General features: G+C 35.9%; 1 protein-coding gene across 2 annotated transcripts in view; it reads right to left on the bottom strand.

Annotated features, from left to right (window-relative positions):
- Nucleotides 1–24,078, bottom strand: part of Lrrc69 (leucine rich repeat containing 69) — a 101,209-nt gene that overhangs the window by 3,976 nt on the left and 73,155 nt on the right. For both annotated transcript variants that reach the window (XM_076836343.1, XM_076836342.1), the window contains 2 exons: nt 19,141–19,242; nt 13,583–13,762 (listed from right to left, as the gene is read on the bottom strand). In XM_076836343.1, coding sequence (XP_076692458.1) covers nt 13,583–13,762; nt 19,141–19,242 — 282 coding nt within the window. The remainder of the gene's footprint in view (nt 1–13,582; nt 13,763–19,140; nt 19,243–24,078) is intronic.

Below are 24,078 nucleotides of genomic sequence, written 5' to 3'. Positions count from 1 at the left end.
AAAGGTTCAAGTGATATGATATGAGAAGGGCCAGATCTACCAAGACTGGCTTTGAAGATGGAGGAAGACCATGCATTAGGGAATGTGGGCAACTCTAGAAGCTGTAGAGTACAAGACAGTGGATTCTCTTCCATAGCTTCCAGAAGGCAACTCAGCCTGGAATGCCTGTTAACCCAGTGAGACTCATATTGGATTCCTGACTCATTGGACCACAAGATAATGAATATCTTCTGTTAAGTCCCAAGTTCAAGGCAATTTGTTACAGCATGAATAGAAAACTTAACAGTGGTCTCACATTCCAGATTAGCAGGACTTGTTACAAAGGAAGAATGACACTCTCTCCTTGAAGGACCAGGCCTGAGGAAGGCAGTCTCTCTCCCTCTATGGAGTCAAGGCAACTGCAATCTACAAAAGACTTTGGTCTATTCCCTTCATTGTCCAGATGAGGAAACAAGTTCAGATATAGCAAGAAAGTAGGTGACCTACCTTAGGCCTCATGGTTCAAGATACAGACCAGACTAGAATCCAAGTTCACAAAATTGTGTTAATCATAGCTTGTCCCTAGCCCTTTCACTAATGAATGGTTGTGATTAGTGGACTGATATTGCAGAACAGATTGATAGCATTACCAGTTGTAGGAAAGTGCATGTTTTCAGATAATGTCCAAGAGAAGCATATTGCTCTACTCTTCCTGTTTCAGGTTGATGATTACACATGTTCACTTGAATCATCCAGCATCACTTGAAACTCCTCACCCTTCTTCTTTCCCTTCAACCCCCGTCAGAGGTGGTACATTCTGTCATTTCCTTTTTTGTGATATCTCCCTTCAGTGCACTTACTGCTATACCTTTTTCCTACTATAAGATGACCATTCTAAACTTTCTTTAGTTCCTCTTCAACCTCCAAGCACACTACTGCCAAATGATTAAAAAACTCTAATTTTTTTTTTTTTTTTATATCATGGACTTGCAGCCACACATTCAGTAGATGCCACTCAAAATTGGGTCAATTTCAAACATCTTAGTCTATCCTATAACAGGCTTATAGAATTTTAACTCTTTTTAAAAATTCTGTCTCTTCTTCCCACTTCCATACACAAACCAGTTTTAATTGATTCACTGCCCTGGGAACATGATCTATTCTCCTCCATGCTGCCCTCCTCTCCTAACAGGTCCTCTCAGCTTCCTTCTCCATCTATTTAAATTCTGTCTCTTTAAAGGTCTGGTGTAAGACACCACACTTTTCTGGGTACTTCCCAAGCCAGACAACCTGCAGTGATCTCCTATTCCACTGGGAAGCCCTAAAGCAATTGGTCTCTACTACTTGGTTAGCAGTTAGCTTTGACTACAAATGTCTTTTACTTTTTTAGAGCTTAAACTCAAATTTTTAAGCCACTAGGGACTGAGTAGGTCCTCTACTTATTTACACCCAGAGTTTCCTGCTTAAAGTAGGCCCTCAGATATTTATGGAGTAACTAAAAATAATTTCTTAAATCCAAGTTGAAGATTCAGAATGACAATTCCTCTGAGACTTCAATGACAGTGCAGGCAAAGAGCACTACTCTGTGGTTAACTCCTCCATTTAGGAAGGGTTGCCATACATTCAGATACACACAGGACAGCCTGGTTTCTTGATAGTTTTTCAGCTATTGATAATGTTCACTTTCACTCTCAAAAGTATCTTGGCTTACATGACAAATTCCATGGTCATTCTACCCTTAGAGCATTTTGGACTATGGTAAAGGCAGAAATTAGGAAAAAAAAAAAATCCTACCATGTCCAAGCCATCCAGGAAGCTAAGTGGAATTCTGTCTTCTACAGACTGGTCCTGCTCGCCGCTACTACCCCCTGCAAAATCAGTGACCTTTGAATTTCACATGGGAGGTTCAACATTTTGGTGATGCACAGCTTCAGATAAATGTACTTGAGTTGGATACATTTTTAAGATTCTTTAGGAGAAAAGAATAGTAGATGCTGCATATAGCTATGACTCTATCCAGCAGTTTAAGAACAAAAGGGAGAGATTTCTAAAGGGAAAAGAGGATTCGGGGAGTTCTTATAAGAATAGAAGTAATCAAAACACAGTGTGTGAGTGCATTTATACTATAATTGTCTTTTGCTATTTTCTGAATAAAATAAAGAGAGTATAATACCATTTCAATTTTTCTGAACAATAAATACATATTACTTTCACAACCATTTAGTATTCGAAATGGGATGCCTTCTGATCTTCTTAGTGTCTAATGTACATTAAATTGACTAACTGCTGCATAAATGTTTTAAAACCTACATTCATTTTCACAGTTGACTGGTTGAAATGATCAGTTTCATAAATGAATGTCAGTGGTATCTTAACAGTAATAAATTTTTACTGCAAAGTAAGATTTTACTCTATAAGTAATGAGTAAAATTATTAAATGTAATCTTATATTATGTTTCATTACTGGCAGTTTGTCATAAAAAAGGGATTAAGGTTACAGATTTCATAAAGTAGATGAGCGTTTTCACTCATTTGTAGTGAGACCTATTCAGTCTAATCTCTTTTGAGGGTAGTTTTAATTACATTACATCATACAATACAGGGTTGAGAGTTCATGTCCAGACTGTTCCCTCCCTAAACTCTTCAACTTTAAAGGAATCTGGGGAAATGTTAAGTTCAACTAATGAAAACTATAAGAAATGAAAACTATCAAATGCATATCTTGGGCACAGGAACACTCAAGTGTTTGGAAAGGATTTTATGAAACTGTTTAGGTTACTAGTCCAAATGTGGCCCAAGTTAGTAGTAACTAAAAAGGATTAATTTTTGTTGCTGTTTTAAAGATTTATAACCTTAGTAGTTAATACTGAAATATCAATTACATTAGAATTATTGATAATTCTTTAATTGCTAAGGGCTAAAAACTCAGATGGCAGGATTCAAACATTTAGAAAAAGACAACAGCTTCCAGATGAATTATACTACAGATTAGTATTGGAGACGGAGTGTCATTTTTTACCGTCTGTTTTCCAATCATCATGCTACTATTTCCGAAAGCAAGCATGGCATAATCTCACATTCACCCGAATATAAGACATTGCAATTGATATCTGGTTGTTTCAGTGTTTTATGTCAGGAATTAATGCCCATCTATCACCCGGGGTTCTCCCTTCTTTGAATGCAAGCACTGTTAGCAGAACATTCTGTAAGGCACAAAAGGACAGACAGTGAGACGCTGAGATCTATCAAGTGAGTTCTCTCTTCATGATAAAGTCTTTACTGTAAAGATCAGCATTCTCTTAGTTCCTGAAGGGATAATCAGAAGTTGATTTTTTTTTTTAAGGGAGGCTTCTAGACAAACTAATGTTTGTATAATTCCTATCTTCTTAAGTAGAAAAGCAGCATAAAACCCTAAAGATATATAAAAGTGACTATTTACCAACATGATGGTTAATTGATTATCATCCCCAGGTATTTTATGCATATTTTCATTCTGTAAACAAAGAACTAAGCATAACAAATGTATGTTTCAATTGCTGCTCACCTGGTAATAAATAATCAAGTCTTCTTTAAAATTTTAATAATTTTAAATACCCTTAAATTTTCTTGTAATGATTAATAAGTTCTGTTGTTTGATAGACTTAATACTATATACTTATTCTTGTTTCTTTGTCATACTTTTGCACTATCATATACTATTACTAGTTTACCTTTTTAAATTTTAATAGATTTAGAAAGAATGGTTATTTCAAAGCAAAATAATTTTCCTTTTCAAAATATTTTTCTCATAATCTTCTTACACTCTACTGCCTTTTGTCTACCAACTTATCTAGCCATATAAGTCTAGATTTTGAGTTCTTCACAAATGAAGATATTATTTTGTTTTTTATGGCTTCTATTACTGCTAAGAAAAATTTACTTTTAGTCTACTGTAATTTCTTTATAGATGACCTATATATTTTTCAAAACATTTTGTCCTTAGCTCTTAATAGTCTATCTTTGTTGTGTACAGTTTTACCAAAATGTGCTTACATATGGATTTATGCTTATTTATTCTACCTGACATTCAACAAGATTTTTCAATCTGAGAGATTATATATTTCTTTAATATTTTCTGCCATTAACTATAATCTACACCTAGATGTCTGGCTTATTTAATTTAACCACCCTGTTTTTAAACCATGCTATATCCCCCATGAACTCTGTTTCTGTTTTTATAGTCCCTTCAGACACATTTAACTGATTGAAAAAATAATTCTAACCTCTCTTTTAATTTATAAAATTAATTAATTAATTTTTAATTTATTTATTATTGAATACCAAATCTCTTTATTCTTTTATTTCCTTTCTTCCCTCTTTGTTGTTTCTTCAGTGATAAATAATGTTTACCACTGTGTGTGTGTAAAGTCTTGTAACAAAATTCTTCCATCTATCTTTTCTGACCTATATACCAGTGGTTGTATGTTCCATTCTAGAAATCAGTAGAAGAAAATCTTTATCTCTCTTTTATATGATGGTCTTTCAACTGAATGAAGGTAGCTACTAGAAATAACTATATCACCATCAATTAATAAATTTATTTGCATATTTTCCTATGGTTCAAAATAAAAATGTGCACATATCGTGCAGCAAAAAGAAATCTGAAAGTGATATTATAAGGAACTACATAAGCTGAAGTCCTAATTCTATTATTTGATAGATTTGAAACTTGTTAAAAAAAAAAACTACTAGACTTTGCTTAGCTTTAGTTTTCTCATCTATGACTGGAGACAATGAAAACCATGTCAAAAAGTTAATATGAGGATGGGGAACTCAAGTTACTCAAATATTACCTCTAGTGGAAAGTTTTCTTTAAACTTCCTACATAGATACTCACTGTCTGTGATTCTATAGCATGGAGGTATAATGCTTTCTGATAATGCTTATAACATTGCATTTAAAATAAATAGTCTGTGATCTGTGCAGTGGAGTGGATTGTGTCTGGGATCTGAAGATCCCAACACAGCACCCTGAAAACAGTAAGCACCCAATAAAGGTATTAAAACAAACAAACAATAAAACAGTAAAATCATTTTGTAAATTGAAAAGCACTGCCACTGGCCATTTTCTAGCTATATAAAAACTTTCAAATCTCCTCTTTAGCATATTCAATTCCCTAATGTGGTAGAATACACAAAGTTCATTCAGTGGTCACCAAATTCTAGCTCTATTAATTTCTAAATGTATCAAGATACAATCAAAATATTAAAATCTTACCGAACTGGTGGTATATAAAACACACTGATTTCAAGCTCCATCTTCTGCTAGCTCCTTCCACAGCCTAAACTCATGCACATATTCCCGCACCTCAAAGTTTTTTTTCTCACCTTCCAGGAAACACACTGTAGCTCTCCTGCCTTTTAACTCTACATTTCATGGAGATTACTCAAGACTTATTGACCTTCTGGCTTCTGGTTAATGCAGCTTGCTTCCAACCCTGCCACTTAGTGACACAAAGGACACCATGGTCCTCCTCCAATTTTCCATCATTTTTTTCTCATCTTGGCATATTTAATAATTGCGTGTTTGAGTCCATATTGAAGTAAAGAAGGGACTAAATTTTCTCATGTTCAAAGCATAGTGTGGAAGTGTTTGAAAGAGGACCAGCAATGGGACTTAAATGTCAGAACAAGACTACACAGGGAATCTGATGGATAGACATCAATGGAGCAGACATCATCATGGAGCAATGACCATATTCAAGGTCTAGATAGGATGATCATATACCTCAGGGGATGCCCACATATAACAAAGGACATTGGCAGAACATTCTGCTCCCACATCCTAATGCCATGAAACTATTTAAGAGGTCCAAAAGATGGATAATACAGGAAGAAAGGGAGAGGAAGGAAATTGTAAATGATCAAGATTAAACCTGAAATAACTAACAACATCCTAAAATCAGCACATAAGCTAGGAATTGACTAGAATAAATTTTCCAGTAGAATGGGAACCCAAATAGGAGAAGAAAAACAAAAGTTCTATTTCTTACACACCTGCATTTTAAAGTTGGACAGTTAGTGCACTCTGTACTAGATTTTTTCCTTCTATCCTTGAGTTTTCCTTCTTGTTCTCCTTTGCTAATTCTACATTCTTCCCACCTTTTAAAAATCACTGTCTTCAAGGGCTCTTTCTCCTCATTGGGTAAATCTCGTTGGGCAATCTTCATTTCCATGGCTTTAATAAATAGTATGCTTACATAAAACAATTCTGTAATTCACATCACCAAATCAAGTTTCTTTTCTCAAACAAACAATTTTTTTTGCTATAGCACCTACAACTATCCAGGTAGCTTTTATAGACTAAAACTACACTCAAAAATGAATATGTTGAAGTCTTAACCCCCAGTAGTTCTCAAAGTGACTATATTTGGAGATAGAATCTTTAAAGTGATAATTAGGTTAAAATCGAGTCAATTATTGGGGGTTCTCATCAGATATTACTAATATCCTTATAAGAATAGTAAATTTGGACATATATATACACAGAAGGAAGACCATGTCAAAACAAGGGAAAAATCAGCCCTCTACAAGTGAGGGAGAAAGGCCACCAAAGAAGTCAAGCCTTCTGACACCTTGGCCTTGAATTTTTAGACATCAGAATTCTGAGAAAATAAATTTCTGCTTTGAAGGCCCCAAATCTGTTGTAGTCTATAGGGGTATCCCTAGCAAACTATGTAATAGCTTTCAAAACAAGAGCCCTCTCCCTCACTCCACTTGGGTTTCCAATCTTATTCCCCACATGTCATCTTCAGGGAGTTCTAGGACTCCTTGTACAATTTACCTGTACAAGATTAGCTTTGCACAGGCAGCTGCCTCATCCAAAATGACTGCCCACTGGTCCATGATCTACTCTAATGCTCCCTGTTCTTCAAAGCACATTTCCAAGAGATGCCTTTTAAAATAAGTTTAAACCTTTATTGTGTATTCCTCCATCTACCATATATAATCACCGCAGTAGGCCTCAGGTATAAATCAAGGAATATCCGATTTAGTTGAGGTGCCTTCTTCTCATAGCACCCTGTGCACCTCCATATCTACTTATTGCAAGAATGTCATAAATTCTTTCTTGCTGAAAGCCTTTGATTAAAAAAGAATAACTCCCCTTATTAAGCATCTACTGTGTTATCATTATTAGGCACCTGCTATGCTAAGTATCATCTATGCATTACCTCACATATCCCTCACCACATCCTTGTGAGGTGGACACTATTATTATTGTCATTTGACAGTGGAAGAAGGTTTGCCTCAAAGAGAAAATTAAGCTTTCACTGTTAGCAAGCACTGGGGCTGTTCTTCAAGCCTAAACTGTCAGATTCCAATCACTTTATTCTAATTCCACTTCTTGTAGGATCATGTGAATTTCTCAATGACCAGGGTTCTGCATTCCCATATGCCTGTCAAAGAACCTGACTCATAACAGGAAAAAATAAATGAGTTTTAGTGGATAAACAAATAATTACAGGAAGCTCTTCAACATAAATATCTTAAATTTGGTTGAAGCAGATGAGGAATGATTGGGTTGTAAACCTCTGAAAGATGATCCAGGACATCTGGTTGAGAACAAAAAGTCATACACCTGAATTTCCTTCTTAGAGTTTTTTACCTGGCAGCTTTGAGAAATTGGAAAAATTATTCGACTTCTCTGTGCTTGGAATTTCTCATTAGTGTCCTGGGTTGTTTTGGACATTAATTAAGGTATTTTAGGAGACGTGTTCAACACAGCATCAGACATACACTTGGTGCCAACTAAGTGTTAGCTGTCATTATTTTTATTAGGTTGCAATTTCTGCAAAAGAGATTTAAAATGAGACTAGCAATTCATCAGATGACTTTGAGGTGGAATCTGTCAGAATAGAAATGAATAGGGCAACTTGTCCAAGGTGTTCATAACATGGCCAGCGGAAAACAGGGTTTGGGGCAACTTTTGCCAAGTAATCTGACATGTTGTAATCATTAAACGACTCTTGACTACAACAATCCATTCCAGATGGTAATGTGAACAATTCACAGATAAGTTACACATGTGCTCACGATTACATATTTACTCCCATCTTGTGGACTAAAACATTCATTTCTATCTTTACTTTCTCACTGATGCTCTCTCTTTGCTCTTGCTGCTTAATTCCAGCTAGTTTTAAATTTCTCCTAACCCATTATTTCAATGTTCTCTTTGGCGACATGGTTTGTTCTGAGTCCAGGTTTTTTTGAAACCTTGACATTAGCCCTCACTGGTAGCAGGTCTGCCAGATTGTGCTCTATGCTGCATTTGATGGAATATATTAATAACCTAATAACAAGAAAAAGAAAAGCTGGTATTCAAATCCAGATTTTCTGATTCTAGCAGAAACCAAAAATGTACCAGGCTGTGAGTGAAGTTTTCTACAAATGATGAAGGGAAACAAAACAGTCCTTGAATTTCTGGTACTTAAATTCATGGTAAAGAAAGTCATTGAATGCCAATGAAATAAATGAATTCAAATTTTTCTAAGTGCCATGAAGACATTTCCACAGCAAGAGCATCAATGTATGTATGCTTACATAAAACAATTCTGTAAAAGGATTAGACAATTGAAATGGCAATTTCTTATTCAAAAAGAACTTCTGTAGGCATATAATCACTAAAATAGAGCCCCATATACATGTTGCTGGGTTGAGGATGCTTTCTTTGATTAAATGTTTCTTTTTTTTTTAATTCGTTTTCTTAAGCTCAAGTAGATCTGCCTAGTACAGACATGATTTTTCATAAGTGGCTTAAGAGTGGGGAAAATTAGCCTTCCATTTAGGCTCCCAATTCCTCAAGAAAGTATTTTGAAAATCTCTTGCCAATGTGCATTATGGTGATGGTACAAATTTCTTAGAAATGATTTATATGAGGAATGAGACCCATATACTTTCTGAATTATTTTAGCATCATTCCTTTGTGATGAGTGAAAGCTCATTCATAAAGAAATGAGTTATCATGCATAACATTTTTTTCTAGTAGTCTTTGTTTCTTTTATTTATTTTTATTGGTGTAGTATAACTCTACATGACAGAGGAATTCATTTTGCAATATTCATATATGCACATAATTTGACCAATCTTGTACCTCCTTTTCTTTCCCCTCTTCTCCCCTCCCCCCAATCTATTTGATCTACTCCACTGATCTCCTATTATTGTTGTTGTTTTAATCTGTGCATTATTCTATGTATATTAAATTCATTGTAGTATATTAGCACATAGATATAGCAGAATTTTGTAGACTTTATTACCCAGTACTTTTCCATGCCCTTCTCTTCTCCTCCTTCTCAATCCCCTTCCTCTACTCTAGTTGTGTTCCTTCTATTTTTGAGAGATTTCCCCTGCCTTTTTGTATAATATGTGTAACATTTGCAAATACTTGCTGGATTCAAAAACTATGGCAAAAGACATTGTGAGAAAAATTTTAGAAGCTCCATACCACAACCAGAGCTGGCTTAGATCTCTTACTCATTGGAGTAAAATCCCATTGCTCTGGGATCCTGTCGCTTGCTACACAGCATTCCTGGGTAAAAACCTGACATCAGGTGATGTGAACTAAGTGACAATCCAAATTTCATCCTACAGAATTATAAATGATCTACTTAAAGTGGTTCTTAATAAATCTGTGTTCTGGAGCTGGATTGTACAGGCTCAGTGGTAGAGCACTAGCCTAGCATGTGTGAGGCCTTGGGTTCAATTCCCAGCACTGCATATAAATAAATAAAATAAAGGTCCATTGACAACTAAAAAATAAATAGATAAAATACAATAAAATCTGTGTTCTGCTTGTTAGATGTGAACAGTTAATACTGGGAACCTCTACAACCTATTCATGCCTTATTACAACCTAATCATGGCTAAAATAACCTACATATTTTATGGACCTTTTTGTATAATATGTGCAACATTTGCAAATACTTGCTGGCAAAAACTGGGATTACTTTTGATAAAAACTCTCTACTTGATATGAAGCACAGATACTTAATTATTTTTATTTCTTTGAATTAGAATCTTTTCTTTTTATCCTAGAAAGTGATATAATCTCTCTAGGTAAGAATTTTTCTTGATCTTTGTCATCCAATTTGTTCTAAACCAAATTAATTTTAAAGGCAAAAATATAAGAAGCCAATGAAACAAACTACTAAAACTTGATGACTTTAGGTTGAGAGTATAAAAAGTGTCCACTGTATTAGTCACTCAAGTTTTTGAGCTGATTTCAAATTTTTTTCAAAATGAAAAGTTGGTAAGGAAAAGTAGTTGTTCTTACTGGACTTTATCATGAACGGCACACAGCTAATTTCATAAAAGAAATTCCCACAATTAACAGTTTGGAGAAACCTAATATAGCTCTGAAATATAAGTAGTGATGATCTCATCCAGCAGTTAGAAATGTAAACCTATGAAACAGCAACTAATAACGCTAGCGAAAATACATTATCAGCATCCCCATAAGCTCCCCAACTGTTCTTGGGGAAGAAACAGCTGTGAGAGCCCTAATCCTGGCTCCACAGACACTTAGGAACACAGATCTCTGCTGCAGGGGCCTTTGTTCTGCTTCCAGCCGGATAAATGGAAAGCCTTTCAGCATGACTTCCAAGAAGCAGACAGATGGAGAGAAAACTCTACAATGTGCTCTCAAGCTGACTTCCCAGGGATTTACTCAGGGGTTCCCAGGTGGAAGCCAAATGAAAATATGTGTTGGTCACCCATACACACACTGGATTTACCCCTTCATCAACCCCCGCCTTTTCTTTTTGACTATTATTCATATCTCACCTTGGTCACTAGAGGTCATTCATTAATTCATACATTCAATCAATGAGTCTTGCTCTCAGCTATGGATAAGGCACTGAGGAGTCCTTGCTCACTAAAAAAGACAGCCCTGAACAAGAAGGACAGAGATTCCCCACCCTGACTGCACATGAAAATCAACAGGGAAACTTCATAAAATTGTAGATGCCCAGGGCCTTACCTCCACAGATTCTGATTTAGTAGGTGTGGAATGGAATGTCTGTATTTTTAAATAGCTTTGTAGGTAAGTTTGGTGAGTGATTAGTAATAAGACCCACTGAGGCAGCTGTAAGCAGACTCAACTGAGATCCTTTATTAGCACAAAGACTGCCTCAGTGGAATGACACTTTCAATCGCTAAAACCACAAGGTTTAGAATCAGACTCTGTAGAAATGATATGAGAGATCATACACATAGCTCTGTTCCAAAATCTGCCCCCCACTGCCTCCCAGCACACAAACTCACACATCCACAACTCTAGATTCCCAGCACACTGGATCAGAGTCTACGGCTTCAAGCTGCTCATGTTCTCTGGTTGTAGGAATTTCACACTTCCCATGCCCAAACAGAACTTCTATCTCTCCCCCAACAAACCTGCTTCTCCCTTAGTCATCCCTACATCAATAAAAAGCCATCTGCATTCACGTAGTGATTTAAGCCAGAAAACTGGAAGTCTTCTTACTTCTTCCTGCAAACATCTCACACTCAGATCCATCTATCTCTACTGTCTCCACCATCGTTCTCTCTCACCCAGTTTGGTACGATAGCCTTCTGCCTAATATCCTCATTTCCTCACTTTCTTCTAATCCACCCTCCACTCAGAAGTTACCTTTTTGAAATACAAATCAGGATATGTCACTCTTACTTAAAATCCTTCCGCTAGGTTTCATTGCATATTGAGTAAAAGCCAAATTTCTGAGTGAGGACTGCTTGGTATTCTGTGAAACAACTTTTACCTACCTCAGCGTCACTTTCAATTAATACTCTCCAGTCAGACTGAATTGCTTTTCAGTTCCTCAAATCAGTAAGTGATTTCCCATCTCAAAGTCTTGATACACACTGTTCCCTCTCCCTGGACATGCTCTTCTCTACCTCTTTATTGAACCAACTCCTCCTCGTCTCTTAAGTGTCGGTTAAAACATCCTTTCCCCAGGACTTTCTTTATCCCAGAATTTAAAAGGGAATGTCTCTGTTCCCTGTTTATGACATGTACATGTTATGATTTGAATTGTATCCCACCCCCCCAAAAAAAAAAAATGGAAGGTTGAATCCTACCCCCAGTGCCTTAGAAGACAGGACCTTTGTTTGAAGACAGGACCTTTGCAAAAGCAGTCAAGTTAAAATGAGGTCATTAGGCTGGGGATGTAGCTCAGTGATAGACCACTTGCCTAACACGCTCAGGCCCTGGGTTCAATCCCCAGTACCACACACACTCACACACACAAAAAAAGAGTTTAGTATGGGGCCTAATCCAATATGACAGATGTGAGAAGAGGAAATTTGAACACAGATACACATAGAAGGAAGACAATGTGACAAGCCGTGGGGAGAAGAGAGCCACTTGTAAGTCAAGGAGAGAAGCTTGGAACAGACTATTCCTCACAATTCTCAGAAGGAAAAAAAACCTGCCAATAACTTGACATTTGACTACAAGCCTCCAGAACAGAGAAAGAATCATTTCCGTTCCTTCAGCCACCCACCCAGTATGTGGTACTGTTACATCAGCCTTAACAAAATAATATATTATCCGTCTGTCATAATATTTACCATAATTTTAAATTGCATGTGTGTTCATTTGTTTAATGTTGGCCTCTTTCACCAGATGATAATCTTCAGAATGATAGGAACTGCATCTGTGTTTGCTCATTTATTTAACATTATTACCAACCATTGCACTATGTGCTGTCCCAAGAAGGGCCAGTGTTCACCAAAAGCAGAGAGGAAGTTATGACATCAAGAACATATGTTGGATGGTCTAGAACAGATATAGGAAAACTACAGTCCCTGGTCCAAATCTGATCCAGATTCTGTTTCCACAAGACACATGAGCTGGAGTTTTCACATTTTACACAATTAGGAAAAAATATTTAGTAATATGTGAACATTACATGAAATTAAAAATTTAGGTTCATAAATAAAGTTGAATTGAAATATAAACACATTCAATTACACATTATCTACACATGCCTTCATGCTACTAAGGAGAGTTATGTAATTGTGACAAGAACCACATTGCCTAAAATATTCACTATTTGGCTAATTTTAGAAAAAGGAACCTGCTGAGCACTGGTCTAGAACATGGTTTATGAGCTACAAACTAGCCAGGGGTGCTTAACTTCCAGGTGACATAAAGCTATAGCTCACATCTTGGCACCTTTGGTGTTCTAGAATATCATTATGACACAAAGTAACCAGCATGTGCACCTGTTTTCCACCCAAAGGACATTATAGACTACTGAAAAATTCTTCTCCCTAAGAGAACATAGTTCTGGTTTTATTAATAAAAATAACAAAAAATGATTTACTGATTACAAATTTTCAATTTCCTTGGAACTTTGATAGAAAGTATGTTCTCATAAAAAGTGTAAAAGTAAATGGAATGGGTCATGATTATCATTGCCAGATACACAAATATGTCAATCCAAAATTAACCTACTACCATAGAAGTCAATTCTTAGATATAAATCTATTTAATACAGGTTGATTTAAAAAGTAAGGACAAAACATGGGAGTGGGCCTTATGTTCATATTCACAGGAAAGTACCATTTACCTTTGGTGGAGGAATGAACCGAACACATTCCAGCCATATGGATAAAAAATATTTTCCACATATTGGACATTTTTTTCCCTGAGAGATTAAGTTCCTGACCTCTGGATACTGTTCAATAGCACACATTAGGAAAGGATGCTTTTTTGCTAGCTGATTCATGACATATCTTGATGTTATTTCCTAAATTAAAAAAGAAGAATATGGTTTCTAAAATTGTCTTTTAAATCTTACATTACGTTGATTCCCATTTTACTAATTCAAATTTCTTATTCCTAAGTTTTTGTTAAATGAAGATTCTTCAGTATAATGAGTTAGGTTGTAAAGGACTGACATTGTAAATAAGTTTGGTTTTAATTAATATAAGTAAGTTGCTTCCATGGTAATACATTTATGTCTCCCGCATATAGGAATCAAAGTCACAATAAATTTGCACTACCTGTTTAATAAAGTAATATATAGTTTAGGCTCAAATTTGGTATATTTCATTATAGTAAGCAGGACTGCACAAACATTCTGACTGGACTCAAAAATTGAGTGTGTCATATTCACTAAGGTCTAAATAATTTTTATAATCATGGCTTACACGCCAGGATCCTCTTCATCAACTAGCAGCTTATCAGGACTGAAGAATCCTGACTATATACCAGTAGTACGGAATCAAAATCTCAACAAAGTGCCCCAGTAATCTGTGTGCACATTAAAGTTTAAGAAGGGCTGTTTTACAATGGAATGTTATGCAGCACTAAAAAATGACAAAATCATAGAATTTGCAGGGAAATGGATGGCATTAGAGCAGATTATGCTAAGCGAAGCTAACCAATCCTTAAAAAACAAATGCCAAATGTCTTCTTTGATATAAAGAGAGCAACTAAGAACAGAACAGGAAGGATGAGCATGAGGAAAAGACTAACATTAAACAAAGACGAGAGGGGGGAGAGAAAGGGAGAGAGAAGGGAAAGCATATGGAAAAAGTAGGAGACCTTCAATGTTACACAATATTATAAGAGGTTGTGAGGGGAAAGGAGGAGGGAAAAAAAGGGAGAGAATTAAACAACAGCAGAGGAGGTAGAGAGGAAAGATGGGAGGGGAGGGGAGGGGAGGGGGGATAATAGGGGATAGGAATGGTAGCAGAACACAACAGTCACTAATATGCCATTATGTAAAAATGTGAGTGTGTAACCAATGTGATTCTGCAATTTGTATTTGGGGAAAAAATGGGAATTCATAAATCGAGTCAAATGTATGAAAGATGATATATCATGAGCTCTGTAATGTTTTGAACAATCAATAAAAAAAAAAGAAGGGCTGTTTTAAATGATTAGCTGTATTAAGTACCTGAATATGCCACCTTGTTCAAGAGCAATAATCTCTCTGAACTAAATCTCTGAATTCAACCTCTGTTAGACCTGGTTACGTAGGTGTTCAACTGATTTGTGCAACCATAATATTATAATATTAAATAATAATAGAGGTAGTGAGGAAATGGAAGTTGCCTTTCGCCAGGGCCATCAGCAACATATCTTCCTAAAGTAAAAGTATATAATATATAATATGTAAAATCAAATCTTCACTAAGAACACAAACATTTGCCTCACTCCCTAAATGCTGCCCATGGTCTATGCCAGTAGCACAGAAGTCCTCTATAAATGTAACACAAACACGGCTTGAAATGCTAATGGTACATGGGCATAGTTTACTTGGGACACTTTTTTTCCTGGCCAAACTGAAAGAATTCCCAGGAGGATAAGAATAGTCCACATCAGGCTCTGATAGGAATCTTTGGGAATATATGCACGCGTGCATACATACATAATTTTTCACTCATTAACCCCAATTAAAATCTTTAAAATTTTTTAAATAAAAACAAACTCCTACAAATTCCTACAGCCTTGTTCTTCCCTGTTACCTTATCCCTCCCAGTTAACAAGAGACTTTATGCTGCAAACAACCCTGAGTGTGTGTTCCTTAAATGTCTGATCCTTCAATAGCACAACCTCCTATCGGATTCAGCTCATTCTCCGGTCAGCTGAAAGAATGAATCTGAAAGCACTAATATTACCAGGACTCCTAATTCACATGTTTAATGTCCCCCTTTTTCAAACTATGTAAGCAGAGCCTAGCTGGTGATTCTAAATGACATACATTGTTAGCTACATGAATTCAGTGGCTAGGTCTCACTATAAAGCTGAAGAAAATTCATGGGTAAGTATTCATCACCCCCAAATAGAATTTGTTGAAATGCATGGGACCTATAAAGAGGTTCGTATAGATCATTTTTCCCCTTCATGATTGCTGGACCCAAACATATTTGTTGCACTCAGTATATCTTGACAATTCTGACATCAACCTTTCTTTATATTCTTCTATTTGCTGCCAATGTGTTACTTTAGAGGAATAAATGTACGTCATTAAAATATAAAGTAAAGCTATTATCTGGAAATGCAAGTATATATAAAGTAAAATACTATTTACCTGAACAATAGTACCTTTTAGAACACCTCTTAGAGATACATTCAATGCAATTTTTTGGCAATAAACAATTTAGTAATGGCCCAAGTACAGGATTATTAAAAATTAGGAAATCTTTTATAGGCAAATAAATTGTTCATTTTGAATAGCTTATGTGTTATTATTAGAATATTTATAAGCCAACTTATGCAGGTCAGTTATTCCTATTTCTAATTCATTATAAATTGGAATTATTTTCATGGGAATTATTTTATTTTTCCTTACATGTGATTATTTCATTTATGTTATGAAATTATACATCTATGATTTGTATTTATATAAGCATAAAAAATTTTAAATGTAGAAACAAATGTGAAACCTTAGAAGAAATGATAAGTTTTGTAACTATTTCAAAAATAGCTGTCATGGTGTATATGAGAGGCACTAAGGAATTTAAGAAGAATTCACTGTCAGATTCAAAGAGATACAGGGGCTCAATCCTGGCTCTGGGATTTATAAGCTTTGCAACCCTATTTGGACAAGCCTTTAACTTCTCTGATCTTGTATCCCTCCTTTAAAAAATAAGGATTTTTCCAATGCCATCACATAAAGTTTTGAGAATTCAATCAGCTAACACTGGTAAAACAGTATGGCAGGTATAATGCAATATATTCTAGTTAATATTTTGTTATAACTTAGTTATGAACATTTAATTTTAGCTTACCTATCTCTGAGATGAAGAAGTTTTTAAAAATTCTCTACCAAGTCATGACTATTTCAAAACTATAATTTTTTGACACCCAAAGGAGGGAGTTTAATCAGTAACATTAACCAAAAATCTAGTCAAAATGACTGTGACTTTACGTATAAATATAAAATTTATCATCAATTTAAGTCACCTTTCTAAGAAAAATTCTTGGAGATATTTTTTAAAATACCAAAATATTTCACATACTGCAAGAAAACAGTAATTCTTATGAATATAAGCATATATTTATATTATATATTACATGTGATACTTGTGTGCATATAAAGTTAGCTCTTATGCTTCTGGACTTTATAGTTTTGAAAATTAGAAAAAAAAATATTGCTGTCATCCTGAGTGTTGGCAACATTCTTTCCCTTGAAGTCTGTCTAAGAGATTGCTGCCATATTGGGTTACCTGGTCATCCAGCCTTCTTCACAAATCAGAATCTCCTCAGAACAGGACTACCTAGTCTCCATTTTCCTCACCTTCCTTCATCCAATTTCTGAGGCAATATTGCAGTAGAAGTTTCATGTTAAATTCTTTAACCTGATATCAATGTCCAAACACTATTTCTGTGACCTTGAACAGGTTATATAACCTCTCTGGGTCTGTTTCTCTATAAAAAGGGGACCATAATGGTACCTACCTTTCCAGTGTTATTAAAGAACCGCATTATCCATTCCTGCTAAATACTTAGAACACTTAAATTCCTGCCTTGTTCACGAGGAAGCATAAATAAGTGTTAGCTGCTGATATTTGGAAATATTCTATACTATTCTGATGCAGGAGGAAAAATGCGTTGTAAGGAATTAAATAAATTGAAAGCTACAATTTTTCAATGATTTAGGATTGAATTTCAAAAATGTGTATTTTTTCCACACAACAGTAGGAAATAATATTCTTTATAGAAATATTCTCTAGAAGGAAAATTTGAAAAGAACTAATCAAAAGAATCCAAATCTTTGTCCCATCAATTTCATTCATGGAGATATGGACATGAGCTAGACATTTACTGTGAGTATGGTCATTGTTACCTTAGACAATATAAAATATAAAAACCAAAAAGTCAAAGCTTATTAATAATTCAAATAGGTGGAAATAGTTAAAATGTTATGACATAATAGAATACCATATTTCTATCAAAAAGATGTCAATCTCTTTTTCTAACTGGAAAAAAATCCATAAAACATTAAGTGAAAAAAACAAGTTTAATGTGTAGAGTTTGAATTCATTCATCTTTGATTTAAAACACATCTGTATGCATAGGAGGTTTCTAGAACAATAATGTCACAGAGAAGGGTGGTTATATCTATGCACACTAGAATTCTGAGTATTTTTTCTCAGTTTCTAATTTCTCTACTCATGGTAAGAATCTTCCCAAAGCAGTATATTATAACTAATTTTTAGTTTCTTCTTTGTCCATCTGTATTTTCTAGTTTTCAGCAATTAGTATGTATGACTTATACAAAAAGGGGGGAAATGTATTTTAAAACAAACTAAGCCATTGAAAAAGGTTGGTTGTTTCCTACAACAGGAAATGTGAACCCTATACAATTCCTGAAAGTCTTATGACAACCTTACATGCTCGAGCAAAGACCTAAATGGATCTGGGAGAAGTCCAAATTCATAATACCCAAATATGGGAGGATTTGCAATCTGTAACTTGTCAATTGTGAATGCAGTGCTTTACTATGCTTTCCTATTTCTTTTTTTAGTATCACCAATGAGGGGATTGGTATGGTGGCACATGCCCGTAATCCCAGCAACTCAAGAAGCTGAGGCAGGAGGATCACAAGCTCAAGGCCAGTCTCAGCAACTCAGTGAAGCCCTCCACAACTTTGCAAGACCCTGTCTCAAAAAATAAGAATGTCTGGGGATGTGGCTCAGTGTTTATACCTTCCTCTCCCCCTGCCCCCAGGTTCACTTTCAAGTACAAAAAAAAAAAAATCATCTTCTTTTACTAAAGTAAACATGAGTTCTGGATCATATTCATTTAGTCAGTAGGAATGGAGACAAATGAAAAGGAGATAGAAGAGGTAAAAGACCCCACTAAAGCAAATCAAATGCATCTTTAGATGATACAGAAAAAAGTACTTAGAAGGCCAAAGTGAAAATAAAGTCCACTTTTTTGTTCCAACAAAATATTTCCATTTCTCTGTGTTTAGTCACTCTGGAAATCAGATAGTATTACACTGGATTTTGTAAGCAAGTCAAAAAATTATGTGTAGGATTCACATTGCCAATGGTCTTATGTTACATTAATCATTTGTTGGCTTGGCCAGAACACTTTAAAAGAAAGACCTTTTAAACTTTAAACCATGGCTTTAGTTTGAAGACTTATGTGAACGAAGTAAACCTTCACCTGTAAACTCCAGATGTCCTCTTGTTGCAGAGCAATGGCTGGCTGCTTCACGAAAAGTGGGTTTTCCTCACAGTAGAATTCCTTCAGCTTCAGATTCTCAAACTTTTAAAACAAAGTAAGAACAAAATGACAGATGTCACCGCCAAAGCTGCATCTTCAATAAAATTAGACTAGAATTATTTAAGGCATTCTTAATTAATATTTTTTTTAAATGGGACATCTTCTAGAAGATAAGATGTATAAGATAAGAAGTATAAGAATTTTAATGCTGACATGAATGGGCAGGATCTTAAAGGTCCCTGGTCACATCCCCCAGACTGCTAAGAACACTTGCTGAGGGTCACAGAACTGATCAGTGCTAGAAAGGGGTTTAATAACACAAATGCTGGGAACATTTTGGAAATACATGTTGGGAAACCAAGCATGATGAAAAATATTCTGAAATGCAGCATACTCCAAATTTCAAAGATTGTCTTAGCGTCCATGTATGTCCTGTGAAGAGCCCAAGAACTTAATGTGGTTTTTTTAAAAGTTAAACTTGTTCAAGGAACCTGAACCTGAATTCAGCAAAGGAATTACATCGCTGAGCCTGAATTCTGCAAAAAAATGAGGACAATAAAATGAAGATAGGACTGAACCCATCTTCAGTGTTATGCTGGTCAACAAGTTCCCTGGGGGAAAGAAAGATTAAGTGAGAGAAGAAATGGAGGAAAGAAGAGAAGAAGGCAAGAAGGGAAGAAGAAAGAAAGACCCTGAACACAGAGTTGGAAAGACATATCCAAAATCTACTCTTGTGAGCCAAGGTAAGTTGGCTCTGACACAATGCAGCATCTCACAAAATTTATGGGAGAATTAGATTTCTACGATTTCAGCCCAGGATTTGAAAGATAGCAAGCACTCAACAAATTGTAAACAATTGATTTAAAACATCATTCCAGGGCACCATGTCATTAGGTTTCAAAAGTTACAGTAAAGCTTGTACATCATAGAAAAGACTTCTAAATAAAAAAGCCAGCTCAAGGCCTCTTTAGTATCAGATTTAGTCCTGGTTTCACCAGGGGCATTCATTCTAACTTTCTTAATGCAGTCTACAGTGATATCCCACTCCAGGAAACAATCTAGAGAGTTGAATCCAAAGGCAGCCATACTTAAATGCGGGTTACTAAAATTAAAAGGGATACTTCCAGCACTTAATGTTATACACAACCATTTTTTTTCCTCCTTGTCTTAATCAGTAGCATTCCATAATTTGTACCTAAACTCACAAAGATTAAAAAATGAGCACCTTAGATATGTAAATAACATTAATATATGTAAACCCCATTCAAATTTGACCCCAGTTCAGAGGACACGCATTTCTCTTTACCGTCATGTTTTCTTCCTTCAGGTCCTTTCACTATTATTCCATCAAGCATAGTAAAAAGAGTTCTCCAGCTTGTAATCCAATACAAATACTATTTGAAAGAAGTTACCTTAATGGAAAGAAAATCAATAACGCGTATCTTGCCACAGGTATGTTTCAATAACCTAAAGTCACACTGTTACGGGTTAGATATGAGGTGTCCCCCACAAGCTCACATGTGAGACAATGCAAGCAAGTTTAGAATTAAAATGCTTGGATTATAAAAGATTTAGCCTAATCAGCACATTAATCCCTGATAGGGATTAACTGGGTGGTAACTGGTGTGACTGGAGGAGGTGGGTGGTTTGTTGGGGGCAGGCCTTTGGGGTTTTTATTTTGTCTTTGTTGAGCATGGTATTTTCCTCCCCCTTTCTCTCTCCTTCTCTTTCTCTCCTTCTCTCCCTCCACCTTTTCTCTCTCTCTCTCTCTCTCTCTCTCTCTCTCTCTCTCTCCCTCTCTCTCTCCTCCCACCTCCCTCTCTTCCTCCCTCCTTCCTCTTGAGATGTCCTTAGCTGTTTTTCTCCATCACACTCTTCCACAGATACTCGGCCTCACCTCAGGCCCTGAGGAATGGAGTCGGTTGTCTATGGACTGAGACCTCTGAAACCATTAGCCCCCAGATAAACTTTCCCTCCTCAAATTACTCTTGTCAGGTCTTTTAGCCACAGTGACAAAACAGCTGACTAAAATCCACATGGGTCTCTTGATGTCCACTCTGAATATTACCAGGATGTGAAATTCACATCCTCTCTCTTTAGAACTGTTGGGTTTCCTGTCAGCATAGCTTCTGAAGAAAAAAAAAACAAAATTATTTGTTATCGTGGTCACTCCAGTAGTAAAATCAGCTACATTCTCCCCTGATAATGAAACATTAACAAGCTCTGTTCAGAGTCTCAGTGCACCCCTGTTTAAACAGCCAGTGTTATGAGTTTAGTCTCAATTGAGATGATTTTGCACACACACACACACACACACACACACACACACACACACCCTGCAGTTTTTACAGACATTTTTGTTGTCACAACTGGTAGGGGGAGTGCTCCTGGCATCTAGTTGGTAGAGACCAAAGACCAGGGATGCTGCTAACATCCCTTGAGTACACAGGGCCCCAACAAGGTATTATCAAACCCCAAATAGCAATAGTGCTGAAGTTGTAAAATTTGGTTTAAAGGCAGAAGAGCATAAAAAGACAATGACCCATCTGATTTGGAGAAGGAATTGGCAGCTCAAGGATGGATTCAAATTCAATTGAGGGTTTTCCTTTTTTTTTTTTTTTTTTTTTAAGAAGTCTTGAGCATGGAGAAGGTAAGTGTTGTGGTTAAGATATGAGATTTCCCTCAAAAGCCCCTGTGTTAATGCAGGAATATTCATAGGTAAAATGAATTGTGAAAGCTGTGACCTAATCTGACCATCCTAATTTGAATGGACTAACTGGATGGTAAAGTGTAGGTATGTGAGATGTCACTGGAGGAGGTAGGTAACTAGGGGTGTGCCCTGGAACGAATACATCTTTCCATCAGCCTCTACCCCTCTATTTGCTTCCTGACCACAATGAGGTGAGCAGTACTCCTCTGTCATGCCTTTATTCCATGATTTTCTGCCGCACCTTGGGCCCAGAGCAATGGACTCAACAAACCATGAACTGAACCTCTGAAACTGTGACCCAAAATAAACTTTCCCTTCTCAACATTGTTCTTGTCAAGTACTTTGGTCACAGCAAGTGCAAAACTGACAGTAAATGACAATATAGCTTAATGTAGAAGAGAAAGAAGGAATCGCTGAAAGAGAAATGATCAGGTCAAGAACATAGACTGATAATTGAATATTAACTTCTTTTAGTTATGTTCTTCTCTGTGGCCAAAGGAAAGAAAGTGTAAAAGCTCCCATGGATACCTTTGAAGGAGTGGTATTGTATGGTTGAAGGAGTCCAACATGATTCCTTCTATTTTGTCTTTGAAATGGAAAGACTATCAGTCAAGTTTTGCAACATGGTATTAGTGTGGAAAGAGTCAAAAGTGGTGAAGATCTAGAACATGCTGCAGGATTCAGGAGAGGAATCTAGATAGGGTACATAGGGATATGCAGAAATTTTACACATAATTGCTGAGGAACCTACTAAATCCACACATTAGAGGTGGTCCCTGTCTGCATAATTGTCACTTCCCCTTAGCACCCAGTATCCCAGATCCAACATTTAGAACTTGCAGAATGGATATATCAGAAATTAAGGAAATTAGTATATAACATGTTCTGAAGAATAAAAGGTAGGACTACTCTTTTATGGCCTAGATTGGATAGAGAAAGAAATAACACTATAAATCTCTATTGGACCAAGAGTTAAAAAAAAAAAAAAGTAGGCCCAAATGTTCACCATAAAAAAAAAAAACTCCTAAAGCACAAGAAGTAAAATCAAGAATCAATAAATGGGATGGATTCAAACAAAAAAGCTTCAGAAAAAAAATCAATAATGTGAACAGAGAGCCTATGGAATGGGAAGAAATCTTTACCACATATACCTCATATATATATAAAATCAATAATGTGAACAGAGAGCCTATGGAATGGGAAGAAATCTTTACCACATATACCTCATATAGAGTATTAATCTCCAGGATATATAAAGAACTCAAAAAACTTAATACCAAAAAAAAAAACTCAATAAATAAATGGGCTAAGGAGCTGAACAGGTACTTCACAGAAGAAGAAATGCAATCAATCAACTAATATACACAAAGATATACAACATCTCTAGCAACTAGAGTAATGAAAATCAGAACTACTCTACAATTTCATCTCACTCTAGTCAGAATGGCAATTTTTGATAATACAAGCAACAATAAATATTAGCAAGGATGTTAAAGAAAAGGTTCATTCATACAATACTAGTGTGATGGCAAATTGGTGCAACCATTATGAAAAGTGATATGAAGATTCTTCAGAAAACTTGGAATGGAACTACCATTTGACCCAGCTATTCCACTCCTCAGTTTATACCCAAAGGACTTAAAATTAGCATACTATAGTGACATGACCACATCAATGTTTATAGCAGTTCTACTCACAGTAACTAAACTATGAAACCAACCTAAGTATCCTTCAACAGATGAATGAATTTAAAAATGCAGTATATATACACAAGGAATATTGCTCAGTCTTAAAGAAGAATGAACTTATGGCATTTGCCAGTAAATGGATGGAGCTAGAGAATATCATACAAAGCCAAATAAGCCAATCCCAAAGAACCAAAATCTGAATGTTTTCTCTGTTATATGGATGTTAATTTTCAATGTTGGGGGCAGCTAGGGAAGAATAGAGTTACTTTATATTAGGTAGAGGGGGGTGAAGGGAGGGGAGGGGGTGAAAGAAGGAGAGGGAGACAGAGACAGAGACAGAGAGACAGAGAAAGACAGAATATATCAAAGATTCAAAGAACCTTGAGTCTGATATTTGTATCAATACCTTTCTGTATTAATGTTCTCAGATTAATGGCTATCTGCTGGGCATCTGTAGCTAGAAGTCCCAAGTGTACCTGA

This window comes from Callospermophilus lateralis, chromosome 16 (assembly GCF_048772815.1).
Source record: "Callospermophilus lateralis isolate mCalLat2 chromosome 16, mCalLat2.hap1, whole genome shotgun sequence".
In the NCBI taxonomy this organism is placed as follows: domain Eukaryota; kingdom Metazoa; phylum Chordata; class Mammalia; order Rodentia; family Sciuridae; genus Callospermophilus; species Callospermophilus lateralis.
The sequence above is the reverse complement of the archived record's forward strand: the minus strand, read 5'-3'. Positions and strand labels throughout refer to the sequence as shown.